Source organism: Mirounga angustirostris, unplaced genomic scaffold, assembly GCF_029215605.1.
Source record: "Mirounga angustirostris isolate CCGP_5_RB_7025 unplaced genomic scaffold, mMirAng1.0.hap1 SCAF_7, whole genome shotgun sequence".
NCBI lineage: Eukaryota > Metazoa > Chordata > Mammalia > Carnivora > Phocidae > Mirounga > Mirounga angustirostris.
In genome coordinates, this window is record NW_026991715.1 from 140,796,576 (window position 1) to 140,809,715 (window position 13,140).

Sequence of the window (13,140 nt, forward strand, 5' to 3'; positions counted from 1 at the left end):
AGGAAATTTAATTCTCAGCTTGATACTTTGTGGCTTTTACATTTTATTTGTAACTGAGAAAGAGGATTGCATTGTGCCTGCCTCGCTGTTTTAAGAGGGAGGGCATTAAGTGTCTTGATTTCTGCCAAAGTAGGAAAAAAGTGAGAACATATTTCAATACTAAAATGAACAGTTTTGATATTTCCATAATAAAAATAATAATCGGGGCAGCTGGCTGGCTCAGTCAGAAGAGCACGCAATTCTTGATCTCAGGGTCTTGAATTCGAGCCCCACGTTGGGTGTAGAAAATACTGAAAAATAAGCTTTAAAAAATCCTTTAAAAAATAATCATATGGGGCGCCTGGGTGGCTCAGTCATTAAGCGCCTGCCTTCAGCTCGGGTCGTGATCCCAGGGTCCTGGGATCGAGCCCCGCGTCGGGCTCCCTGCTCGGCAGGAAGCCTGCTTCTCCCTCTCCCACTCCCCCTGCTTGTGTTCCCTCTCTCGCTGTGTCTCGCTCTGTCAAATAAATAAATAAAATCTTAAAAAAAAAAAAATCATATAGCTACCAAAAGGTAGAAACAGGTCTGATATTTTAGACAAAGTAGTGTAGGGGGCTAGACACCCAGAGCTCAAGCACTGCCTCCTTCACCCCTGCAAACAGTTGATGTGAAGGAAGGCACCAGAGCCTGTGGTCAAAGCGTTGATGGAGGACATATGCGTCTTCCAGGGAAGTAGGAGGTTCTCTGTTGTCCTTTAGAAGTAGGACACTTTCCTTCCCCAGAGGAAAAAGCAGTTTCCATCTTTCTTTATGGCCAGATCTTTCCCACAGTGCCCTGGCTGGGGTAAATGGACTTTCTGGAGAGTTGAGGTTTCCAAAAACCTAACCATTTACCCATTAATGCACTATATCTTTTTTTTAAATGGAGGTGAACTCACCGTAACAGAAAATTAGCCACGTTAAACTATGTAATTCAGTGTATTTTAGTACATTCACAATGTTGTACAATCAGCACTCTTGTCTAGTTCCAAAGTATTTTCATCACCCCAAATGGAAACCCTATATCCACTAAGCAGTCACCCCCCATTCCTGCTTCCTCCCCCTGCCCATAGTAACTACCACCAATCTGTCTGTATGGATTTACCTTTTCTGGACACGTGAATTTTGGCGTCTGGCTTCCTTACCTTGGTGTAATGTTTTCAAGGTTCATCCCCACAGTAGCTCACATCAGTACTTTATTGCTTTGTGGGGCCGAATAATAGTCCATTGTATGGGCATACCACATCTTGTTTACCCGCCCATCGGGGAATTGACATTTGGGTTGCTTGACCTTTAGGGTAGTGTGAATAATGCTGTACTTGTTGTTAATTCTTTTGGTTATATATCTAGGAGAGGAATCATTGGTCATATGGTAATAACTGTTACATTTTTAACCTTTTTGGTTCAAATATTTCTAAAATATATTGTAAACCTACTTACGTTTGAAGACCGTTCCATGGAGCATATGATACTTTGCTGGATGTTCCTGGCAGTCACCACGAATATAAATGAGTACAAATTGCCACATTGTGGTACAGATGTTCTCAGGATGTTTGGACTTTTTGCCTAGCACTGCTTGCTTTTCCTTTCCCTGGGCAGCATCATTGTGCCTTGCCAAGGAATGTAAGAGAAGCCTCTGCAGTTGGTTTTCTCGGGTTCAAATCTCACCTCTACCACTTCCTGGCTCTGTGGGTGAACAGGACATCATCACTATGCCTGTTTCCTCCTCTGAAAAATCGGGCTAGTAATATTGGGAAGCTCCTTAGGTTATTGTGAGTGTGAAGGGGTCAGGGCCCCTGTGTGGGTCAGCTCGGGAGGTCATAACAAAATATCACTGACTGGGTGGCTTAAACAGACAGTAATTTTCTCACAGTTCTGAAGGCTAGAGGTCCAAGGTCAAGGTGTTGGGAGGGTTGGCTTCTCCTGTGGGCTCCATCCTTGGCTTGCAGATGGCCTCCATCTTACTGTGTCTGAGACGGTCCTCAGACGGTCTTTATTGGGGCACACACATCTCTGGTGTTTGAGTGTCCACATATCCTCCTAAAAGGAAGGTAGTCAGATTGGACTGGGGTTCGCCCGAACAGCCTCATTTTAATGTAATCATCTCATTAGAGGCCTTAGCTCCAAATATGGTTCCCATTCCAAGATATTGGGGGTTAAGGCTTCAATGTAGGAATTTTGGAGGGCCGAGTGCAACCCATAACTCTCCATGAAGCACCTGGACAGTGCATGTGCACGATCAGAGGTGGTGGTAGTTACGCAGCCTGCCTCCACCCCTCCGCTCTGCTGCTTCCATCGAGTCTGAGCCTGGAAACCTGGTAACCAAACTCCGTTAGCCTTTCCTGCAGAAGTCCAAATGAACAAGTTCGGTCCGTGTGGACAAAGCAGCAGGCCTTACACGTTAATAGCTATAGTCTTTGCTGCTCTGAAGAGTTTGCTTAATTTCTGGCCTGGATTTTGTTCCAGAAGGGTAAGGTGGTCAGGCATCTCGGTTCCAGACCATTTATGTGGCACCCAGTATTTTCAAAATGGTTTTGTTACTGTTTTAAAAGTTAAGGTTAGGGCGCCTGGGTGGCTCAGTTGGTTAAGCGACTGCCTTCGGCTCAGGTCATGATCCTGGAGTCCCGGGATCGAGTCCCGCATCGGGCTCCCTGCTCGGCGGGGGGTCTGCTTCTCCCTCTGACCCTCCCCCTCTCATGCTCTCTCTCTCTCATTCTCACTCTCAAATAAATAAATAAAATCTTTAAAAAAAAAAAAAGTTAAGGTTAAAGATACATGACATAAAATTTACCATTTTGACTATTTTTAAGTGTACTGTCCAGTGCATTAAGTACATTTACAGTGTTGTGTAACTATAACCACGGTCTGTCTCTAGAATCTTCTTCCTATCCCGAACAGAAGCTCCGTACCCAGTAAACAGTGACTCTCCGTTCCTCTTCCCCAGCCCCTTGGTGTCGCTCTAGTTCTTTCTTTAATCCCTGATTCCTGAGAGCTACCTGATGAGGAAGGAGTTGGGGAGTGGACAGTCCTCTGGACCTGGGATGGGATGAGGAGGTCACCGGGAACAGGGATTTGGGCTTGGGCTGCTTCCCCATCTTTCTGTGGTTTACCTGTCACTGAAAGTCCTCTTTGAAGTGGTTCCGTTTGTTTGTACAGAATGACAAGATTTTGTACCAAAAAGGTGTAGGAAAAACATATGCAGAGGGGAGCCCCATCGGTCCTCTTCAAGCACACTCAGGTGGATTCTGTTCAAGTCCGAGACGGGTGGGGCCGTGTGGCCGGCCCCCAGCCTTCGGAGCATGGAACAGCGTGAGCGGAGGCGACGCACCCTCGTCCTGCACACACACCCCCCCCCCCCCCCCGCCCACCAGTGCTGTGTATAACCTGGCGTCCTTCTGTCTCCCCGCCCCGTGTGCCTGCAGACCTACATCGGCTCCATCATTGCCTCCGTGAACCCCTACAGGACCATCGCCGGGCTGTATGAGCGGGCCACCATGGAACGCTACAGCGAGTGCCACCTGGGCGAGCTCCCCCCCCACGTCTTCGCCATCGCCAACGAGTGCTACCGATGCCTGTGGAAACGCCACGATGACCAGTGTGTCCTCATCAGGTAACCGGCCAGCCGTGAGGCTGGCGGACGGCTGGCCAGGAGGCCGCTCGGGAGGGAAGCTGGTGTCAGGAGCCCACCACTGGCCGCTCAACCCAGCCAGCCCCCAGGACCCCAAACCTGCTTAGGAGCTTAATGAGAAAAATTCTTCCTAAGTACCCGAATTTCTCAGGCGGAGTTTTCCATTTCAAATAGCTTGATAAATACAGCTTTCAAAAGAGCCAAACTCACTTAGAAAAAAAAAAAGCAAGAGGTACCACATTTGTTGGCTCTTGGCCTCAGAATAATATTTCCATTTTTCTTTTCTTTTTTTTTCTTTTTTAATTTGCCTTAATTATTCTTTGGTTGTTCCAAGAAAATGTGTAGTTCTTTCAAATTTAAAATGTTATATATATTCTAGAGTGAGAAGGCTTGTATATTTGAGCAAGAGATCTTTTTTCTCTAATTCAGTAAGATTACATAGAATTTCCCAAATTTAAGCATTTTAATGATTTTGAATTTTTTTTTTTTAAGATTTTATTTATTTATTTGACAGAGAGGCAGGGAGAGAGGGAACACAAGCAAGGGGAGCAGCAGAGGGAGAAGCAGGCCTCCCATGGAGCAGGGAGCCCGATGCGGGGCTCGATCCCAGGACCCTGGGATCATGACCTGAGCTGAAGGCAGATGCTTAATGACTGAGCCACCCAGGCGCCACCATGATTTTGAATTTTATTAAACTAGCAGAAGGGGCATCTGGGTGGCTCAAGTTGGTTAAGCATTAAGCGTCCGACTCTTGATTTCAGGTCAGGTCATGATCTCAGGGTCATGGGATCGAGCCCGTCAGGCTCCATGCTCAGCGGGCCGTCTGCTTGGGATTCTCTCCCTCTGCTCCTCCCCCAACTTGTGTGTGTACTCTCGTTCTCTCTCTCAAATAAACAAATTAAAAAAAAAAAAAACTACCCAGAAGACCCACTATCGAAACCTATCACTAGGAACTGTCTAAAAAAGCAATGGAATATATTTCTTTAAAAATATTTCTTTTATGGGGCACCTGGGTGGCTCAGTCAGTTAAGTATCTGACTCTTGATTTTGGCTCAGGTCATGATCTCAGGGTTGTGAGATTGAGCCCCACGTCAGGCTCCACGCTCAGTGCAGAGTCTGTGTGAGATTCTTTCCTCCTAACTGCTTCACCCCCAGCTCATGCTCACTCTCTTAAAAAAAAAAAAAAAAAAAAAAACTTTTATTAACTAATTCAAATTGGCCTCATCACTTACATTCTAGTGATATCCAATTGAATCTTCTTCTTTTTTTTTTTTTTTTTAAGATTTTATTTATTTATATGACAGAGAGAGACAGCGAGAACAGGAACACAAGCAGGGGGAGAGGCAGAGGGAGAAGCAGGCTTCCCGCTGAGCAGGGAGCCCGATGTGGGACTCGATCCCAGGACCCTGGGATCATGACCTGAGCCGAAGGCAGACGCTTAACGACTGAGCCACCCAGGCGCCCCCAATTGGATCTTCTTATTAGTTCTTTATCCCAGAATTGTGTTCTAGTGATGTTCAGAGCGCCCGTGGGTAGGACCCAGAGTAGATGTGCTGAGCCTCACTTTCCGTGAAGTTTCCATGGACTACCCAGGCACTGCCTCATTCCCGCTCCCAGGCCTGCACTCATGGGGCCCGCCTGTCACTGAAAGTCTGGAGTGTACCACAACGGCTGGTGGGAAAGATTTGGACTTCTGTTGTAGGTGACTTTCTAGTCCCAACTTGTGGCAAAATAATTACATTATTTCAAGAGGAAAGGTCAAGGCACTTTGGATTTAGGTGAGATGATAAATAAGACCCTCTTGAGCCCCTCCGGATTTCTGATTCAATGGAAGTAAGACAGATGGAGAGCCATATGTTAGCTTTAGACTTGAAGCCAATAGGGCTGCTAACATCGAAGCCCCAAATTAGACCAAAGCACCTGATCCGGATGCAGGCAGGTGAGTGGTGGTGGCCACGATCACTGCAGGAAACCAGTTCCCAGCCGGTGAGGAGCAGACCAGTCCTTTCTCCCAGTTCACTTGTCAGGGAAGCCACCCCAGCTCCTGGGGGAGGAAAGGTGGGGTGTAGGTATGGGCAGACATGCCCGAGGATGCCCCTCACTGAAACCCCAGGGAAGGGAAGCAGCCCCCGCCAGCTGAGGACAATTGGGAGATAAAGGGTCCCATGTGGCACCTGTCCAAAGATGAGGACGCTAATGGTTTCTGAAGGGTTAGTGTGTTTTGGACACTGTGCCAGGAACTTTTCAGGCATCACCTCATTCAGGTATCAGCCTTCCAACAGTCCTTTGATGTACGGGGCTGCTCAGTAGTATCTGTCGGCGCCACACACGGAAAACTGCTTTAGGGATTATATTCTTCTTACCGACAGTTTTTGCCCATTACGCTAGTGCATGGGTCTTTGCTTTTACAACAAATCAGAATTACATGAATAGAATAGCAGAACTTTGCCTTTCTCATTCTACCTCTCTCTCTGCCCCTTAAGAGGAGGCAAGCATCTGGGCAGATAAAAGCTCTTTTCTTAATCACTTTTATGGTGCTAATGTCCTGGGCTGTGGAAATAACTTGGAGAGAGAGGCTATCCATTTATTTAGTTAAGTAAATGAGTCATTATGACTTGTAGTTCATCAAAATGAAGCTTTTTAATATATGTAAAAGGGGGGGGGTTTCCAAGGGTCCCATTTCTAATCAAGAAACTTGCCTTATGTCTGGAAGCACTGTTTGTAGGCTCTTGCAGGGAACTTCACCAAAGCTCAGAAGTTAGAATATAAGATCCCCATTTCAGCATACAGAATATAATTTAATACGATTAACAGGAAGAAAGAAAACGTAATCAATTTTAAGAAGGTCAGATTGTATTCCACACTTAGGTACCTAAATATTTGCCATTGATAATTGCTTGTGTTTCTTACTTTCAATGGGAAAAATGAGAGGATGACTCATATACCACTTGCCAGACAGTAACTTAGGAAGAAAGAGGAAAATCAAACGAGGTCATTGTGCATATGTGTGTGTGTATGTGTAATAAAACGGAAATGGGTTGGCATTTTCATGCCAAAGACTGCGGTATTTAAAAATAAGGTGGGAGGTGGAGGGAGAGTGGATCCCAAATAGAAAGCTCCCATTGTGTGACACCCATGTGAACGGAGTAACTATTTATCTAAATTAACTCAGGAAATGGAGTCTTTAAGAATAGAGTTCTCATTAAAATGTGTCTTGTTTAATAGATTTCTCTGGCAGTTTTTTGTTTTGTTTTGTTTTGTTTTTGTTTTTGTTTTAGTGGTGATTGGGGCTGTGGGAATTTAGAGAAAATTGAGTCTAAAAATAAAACTTGTAGGTTACTGTAGCCCTATGTGGATTTCCTCGGGCATAATCTGCCCCCTGGTGGATACAATGTGTTTTACTACTTTGAAAACATTTTCTCATGCAAATACCTTTAAAACCAGAAAATAGGCCTGTTTGGAATTAGAGAGGACTTGAGAGATCAATTTTTTCCCCTCCCTTCAAGGAAGGTCCAGCTATTTGGTGCAATGCCAAGTCTCTAGGCTCCTAATCCGAGCCTCTTGTGTTGGTCTCACTTTCAAGTTTGTCAGCTCCCCCAATCTCTCGTTTTACCTGTTGGTGCAACATTTAAGCAAATGCTTACGCTATTATGGTTTTTAAAACATGTTTAAAACTTGAATTTTTCTTTCATCTAACTGGCAAGATCTTGGTTGATCTGGTCCATTTTACATTGACTTGGGTTTCTCATACATTGATTGGGCAAGTTGGGTTTAGTTTATTACGGTCTGTGGGTGTATGTGACCTTCTAAGATCTGTAGGGTAGGTAAGGCCTGTGGCTAATTCACTATGAAGCTCATTGCCCAGGACAGTGTCTGGGAGAGGGCCAACATTCAACAGCTGTCCGTCCCAGCATAGATCTACAGAGCAACTGTGGATTTGGGACCTTTGCTTTGCCTTGCGTGTTTTGGTTTTCCAAAACAGGATCGATTATCCACCTAATGGATAATTAGATGTTCAGTCTAATATTTCTAGGAATATATTTATAAATGGTCGAATTGGAACAGTGAACAAAACTTGCGTCCAGGGTTAGAAAGGCACCAACCTGAATAGGACTTGAAGCAGGTCTCTTGTTCACGTAATATGGCAGGTTACTGTGCTAGACTTTGGCAATTAAAAATTAATAATAATATCCAATCACTGCCTTTAGGAACTTCTTCTCTGATGGGAAGAAACTGATGTAACTAATTTCAGTACAACCTGCCAAATGCTATAACGGAAATATGTCCATGGTTGCTCAGAGAAGGTGGTGGTAGATCCTCAGGAAGGAATTCAGACAATGCTTCATAGAGGAAGTGATGTGCGATTATGAGTCAAAGAATGTGTAGGAATATGGCTGGCATAGAGGGGAGGAAGCGCACAGAAGCATTTGCCAAAACATAGATATTGGAAAAAGAAGGGTCATTAGGAAATGGAAGATAGTCCCTCCTCTCTCCACGGTGCACCATCACACTGGGTCTCTTCCTGGTTCTCCGGGCACTCCTCACTCGTCCTCCACCTGCTCATCTTCCACCCAACCTTTCCCTCTCAGGTCTGCAGAACTCCCTGGTCTAAGATGCCTCCCCCTGCGTCCCTCCCCAAACCCCGCCTGGCCAGTTTCTCCTCCGAGTTCCAGACATGTGTCCAAATGCCCTGAGCTACCATCACAGAGATGTCTCCTGGGCATCTCAAGGGTGGCATGTCCTAGATTCATGCTCAGTTTCTCCCAGAAATGTATTCCTCCTTTCATGTTCTCATTCTCAGCAGGTGGACTCTCTATCCCACCAGCTCACAAGCCTGAGATCAAGAAGTCCTTCTTGAAACGAGAAGTCCTTTTCCTCTATATGCCGCCCCCTGGCCCCGAGGAAGATAGAAGTCCACACAGTAAAGTGTATTGACCTTATGTAGACGGCTCGATGGGTTGTGACAGACATGTACACCTGTGATGCGATGCTCGGATCAACCCGCTAGCAAGCTCCCTGGGTTTGCAGGAGTCCCTTCCCTTCACCTCCCTGTTGCTTACCACCCTCTTGACCAGGTCCTGACCAGGGCCATCAGCTGTACCCCCCTCCATCTTTCCCGAGGCCTCTCACTTCATATCACTGCTGCCCCCCCACTACCCTTCTACCCTCACCTCTGTCTCCCCACCTCCCGTCTTGCCTCCTTCCATGCATTCACTCCATTCCGTACTCCACACAGAGTGATTCTTTAAAAACTTGAACCTGATTATGACAGTTTCCTGCTTAAAAACGGCCTCGTGACTTTGATCCTGCCTACGAACACATCTCAGAACTTTTAATATGGCCTATGAGGAGGCCCCCTGTCAGCGCTTTGGGTTATTTTCCTTTCTCCTTTTCATTTTCATAGTTTTGTTTGTTTTGTTTTGTTTTAACAGTATAAGCTCATTTGGGTTCATCTAGAAGAACATGTGTTCTCTGCAGCCCATGTTTGTGTTTGCAATCATGTTGGCGCCAAGGGTTAGGACTCTAATTGCCATGGGCTAATGAGAAAAATGTAGGCCTGGATATGTAAGGGATGTGTTTGCTGTAAGTGAAGGTGGAATAACATCGTAATTGCCGTATGAGTTACTGTGTTAGGGCGGCGAGAAGAAAGGAATGTGGTGGGTGGATTAAATGAGTCAGCACACTGCCCGTGGTAGGACAGGGTCCAGGCTCCGCACACAAGGAGTGAGCCCGTCCCAGTGCAGAGAGCTCTGCAGCTTGAGCAAAATGACATTAACCAGTGGGTTAAAATTAGCCCTGTTCATTTGGATTTGGGGGGTGTTCTATTTTTGTTTGTCGTCTTAAATTTGGCTTTATATAGTTCCGTGATGAGGATTAGCAAGGACGTATGTACGTAGTTATATAGATCATTGCACTCTAACGTACGTGTTCCATCATAGTCTCCATTATTACCAAGCAGGTGACGCAACTCTGACACTCCCTGCCCAGACCTGATATCAGATCCCACAGGTGAAGGGCTCCATCCTACAAGACTGCCCCCTCCACGTCCCCCCCAACCCCCCTCCAACTTCAGACACCAATCACAAGTCCAAGTTGTTACCTGTGCTTCTGATGGACGGGCCATAGATTGGAGGTTCCGGCTGACCCGCTCCACACACACACTTCGATGAATTTGCTAGAATGGCTCACAGAACTCAGGAAAGCAGTTTACTTACAGATGACAGGTTTATTATAAAAGGATATAACTCAGGAAGAGCTGGGAGAGATGTATAGGGCAAGATATAGGGAAAGGGCCCTCAGCTTCCCTCCATGTGTTCACCAACCCGGAAGCTTTCTCAGCGGCACCTCCCACCCCCGTCCTTTTGGAATTCTATGTGGGCTTCATTACATAGGCATGATTGATTGTATCATTGACTCTTGGTATTGAATTCAATTTCCAGCCCCTTTCCCCTCCCCAAAGGTCAGTGTGGGGGGGAAGGAATTGAAAGTCCCAACCTTCTAATTCTGTGGCTGGTTCCCCTGGCAAGCAGCCGCCAACAGGAGCTTTCCAAAAGTCACCTCGTTAACATAACAAATGATGTCTTTATTGCTGTCATCATTTAGGAAATAATGCGGGTGTTAGGAGCTCTGTGTCAGAAAGGAAGATGAAGACTCAATATATGTTTCTTATTATTCATAATCACAATATCACACACCTATGACATGTATATCATACGTTACATCTGTCATTATAGTGATGGGTAACTTGAAAATGTCAGGGGTTGTGACTCATGATCTTCCTCGCCACCCCACTCCCCTATTTAACTAGTTCCTGAGCGCCTGGGTGGTTCAGTCAGTCATGATCTCAGGGTCATGATCTCAGGCTTGTGAGATAGAGCCCTGCGCTCAGCGTGAAGTTGGCTTGGGATTCTCGCCTCTTCTCCCTCTGCCCCTTCCACTCATGCACGTGTTCTCTTGCATGCACACTCTCTTTCTCTCTCAAGTGAATAATAAATCTTATAAATAAATGAAAGAACTAGTCCCATACTTAACTAGAGAACTAGTGGCCTCTCACTGGGACCCCAGCATCATCCCTGCATTTCCCCGGACTTCAGCCATGCAAGCTGCTTTTCCTTCCTCCAAGGCATGGAGCAGTGTCCCCCTGCTGACTCTACCCCCTCTCCCTTCAGTTTTCACCCAGTTAACTCCTGTGCATGTTTTCACGCTTTGGTCTAAATGTCAGCCCCTCTTATCCCCTCCCCACAAAAAGGTCTTTACTGAACCTTTACCCTCCATCTAAATCATGAGTTCTCTTATCCCCTAGGGTACCTGTGACTCTTTGTTTGAGATCTTTGTGCTTCTAGATCATAGACAGACTGACCGTCCCATTTTATACATCAATGCTTTAACAGCCCTTAGTGCAGCCTGACACATAGTAGGCTCACAGATGTTTAAGGAGGGAAGGGGTATCTGCAGAGATGCTCTTTCTCCATTGCTTCGAAGATTACATTGGTTTGACCTTCAGTAAATTGTTTTCATGGGGAACATTAAAGTCGCAGGCAGGAGTAGGAGGAGGAGGGGGAAGGGAGGAAGAGGAGGGTTACGTGGAAGTGTATGGCCTGCAGAGTCCTGCTACCTTGACATCCGGCATATTTCTGGGTTTTAACAATGTGTGAGTTATTTAATTATCTTTAGCCTTTGCCTTGTTCATGTAATAGTTCCACGGCCCCATGATAGTCACCACTTCTTACCCCCTGGAGCCGTCCTATCTGAATTGTGTGGAAACTGCTTTCAGGAGTAGTGCTTCCCAAACCTGGCTTCATAGTAGAATCCTCTGGACAATTTTTAAAAATACTGACGAGGAAGTTCTACCCCTATAGGTTCAGATTAGAAACATATTAGGTGATTCTAATGTGCAGCCAAGTTTGAGAATTGTTGCAGAGTGTCTGTGTTTTTGTTTTTGTTTCAAGTTTTAATTCTGTATCCAAAAAAGATGTACTTAAACACTGTGCTTGGGGCCCCTGTGTGGCTCAGTCGGTTAAGCGTCCACCTTTGTTTCAGGTCATGATCCCAGGGATCGAGCCCCGCATTGGGCTCCCTGCTCAGCAGGGAGTCTGCTTCTCCCTCTCCCCCTTCTCTCTCTCACTAACTCTCTCTCTCTCTCTCTCAAATAAATAAATAAAATCTTTAAAAAAAAGTAACCAACAATGAAGACAGGAATCAACTGAATAGCCAAATATAATACAGTGAAATATCAATTTAAGTTGATAATGGATTTGAGCTTGGTACCTCCTTTGTTGGTTTAAAAATCAAAGATAAACTATAACAGCATGTCAAAAGTAACCCATAATCTCATAGTAAACAGCAAACCAATTCTATTTTTGAGTTCTAGAAATTTTTAAAAACAAGCATTAAATAGGGGTGCCTGGGTGGCTCGCTAAGTTAAGTGTCTGCCTTCGGCTCAGGTCATGATCTCATGATGCGGGGTGGGGCTCCCTGATGCTCAGCGGAGAGTCTGCTTCTCCTGCTCCCTCTGCCACTCCCCCTGCTTATGCTCTCTTTCTCTGTCAAATAAATAAAATCTTCAAAAAAAAAAAAAAGATGCTTGAAGACAGTATGATAGATACAGTGAGAAAAAATGGCTGCAGATCACTGTAGATCGATATCCATGGCCGGCTCATGGCAGTGAGAGTCCCAGATTTTCTTCTCCTTGACCAAGTCTTGCTGGTTTGGAGTTTGAACAGTATATGCTCTGCGATTGTGTCTTTGCCATGTTCTATTTATTAAGGTAGGCTAATTGCTGTAACAAACAACCCCCCAAAATCTCAGGGGCATAACACAGGAATGCTTTACTTTTTGCTTATTTTGCAGCCCCACAGGGAAGGCGAGAGACTTGACTTTATTCCACATGTCATTTTGTTTATAGAGCTGTGCCAGCCCAGAGGGCGCCCAGATGGCAGGCTTGGATTTCGAGCCCAGATTACCATGAAGAAGGCAGTTTTTCACCCACCAGACGTAGAAGTAGCCTATATCTCATGCTCCGTAGTTCAACTGCCCTTCTGTTCAAACGGGCCACGTTCAGTCCCTGTTATCCACTGACTGCTTTCAGAGAGGTTGACACGTTTTCCACTTCCTTGTGCTGGAGGATAAAGAAGTGGGTTTGGGAAACACGTAACCTTATTTCTGCTTCACATGTTTTTTAACTAGAGAATTTAGCCCTTTAAGTTCTGTTTGTTTTACCATAATTGAATCAACAACAACTGGCTAGATGTATGTACTTTTTTAAATATCAAGAATTGGAGTACCTGGGTGGCTCAGTCGATTAAGCATCTGCCTTCAGCTCAGGTCATGATCCCAGGGTCCTGGGATCAGGTCCTGCATCTGGCTCCCTGCTTGGTGGGGAGCCTGCTTCTCCCTCTACCCCTCTCCCCTGCTTGTTCTTTCTCTCTCTCTCTCTCTCTGTCTCTATCAAATAAATAAATCTTAAAAAAAAAAAGTTATCTAAATCTCTTCCTG

The 13,140-nt window shown here is 45.5% G+C and overlaps 1 protein-coding gene across 2 annotated transcripts in view; it reads left to right on the plus strand.

Moving 5' to 3' along the window:
- MYO10 (myosin X) overlaps positions 1–13,140 on the plus strand; it is a 213,118-nt gene that overhangs the window by 101,398 nt on the left and 98,580 nt on the right. For both annotated transcript variants that reach the window (XM_064596834.1, XM_045863206.3), the window contains exon 4: positions 3,440–3,627. In XM_064596834.1, coding sequence (XP_064452904.1) covers positions 3,440–3,627 — 188 coding nt within the window. The remainder of the gene's footprint in view (positions 1–3,439; positions 3,628–13,140) is intronic.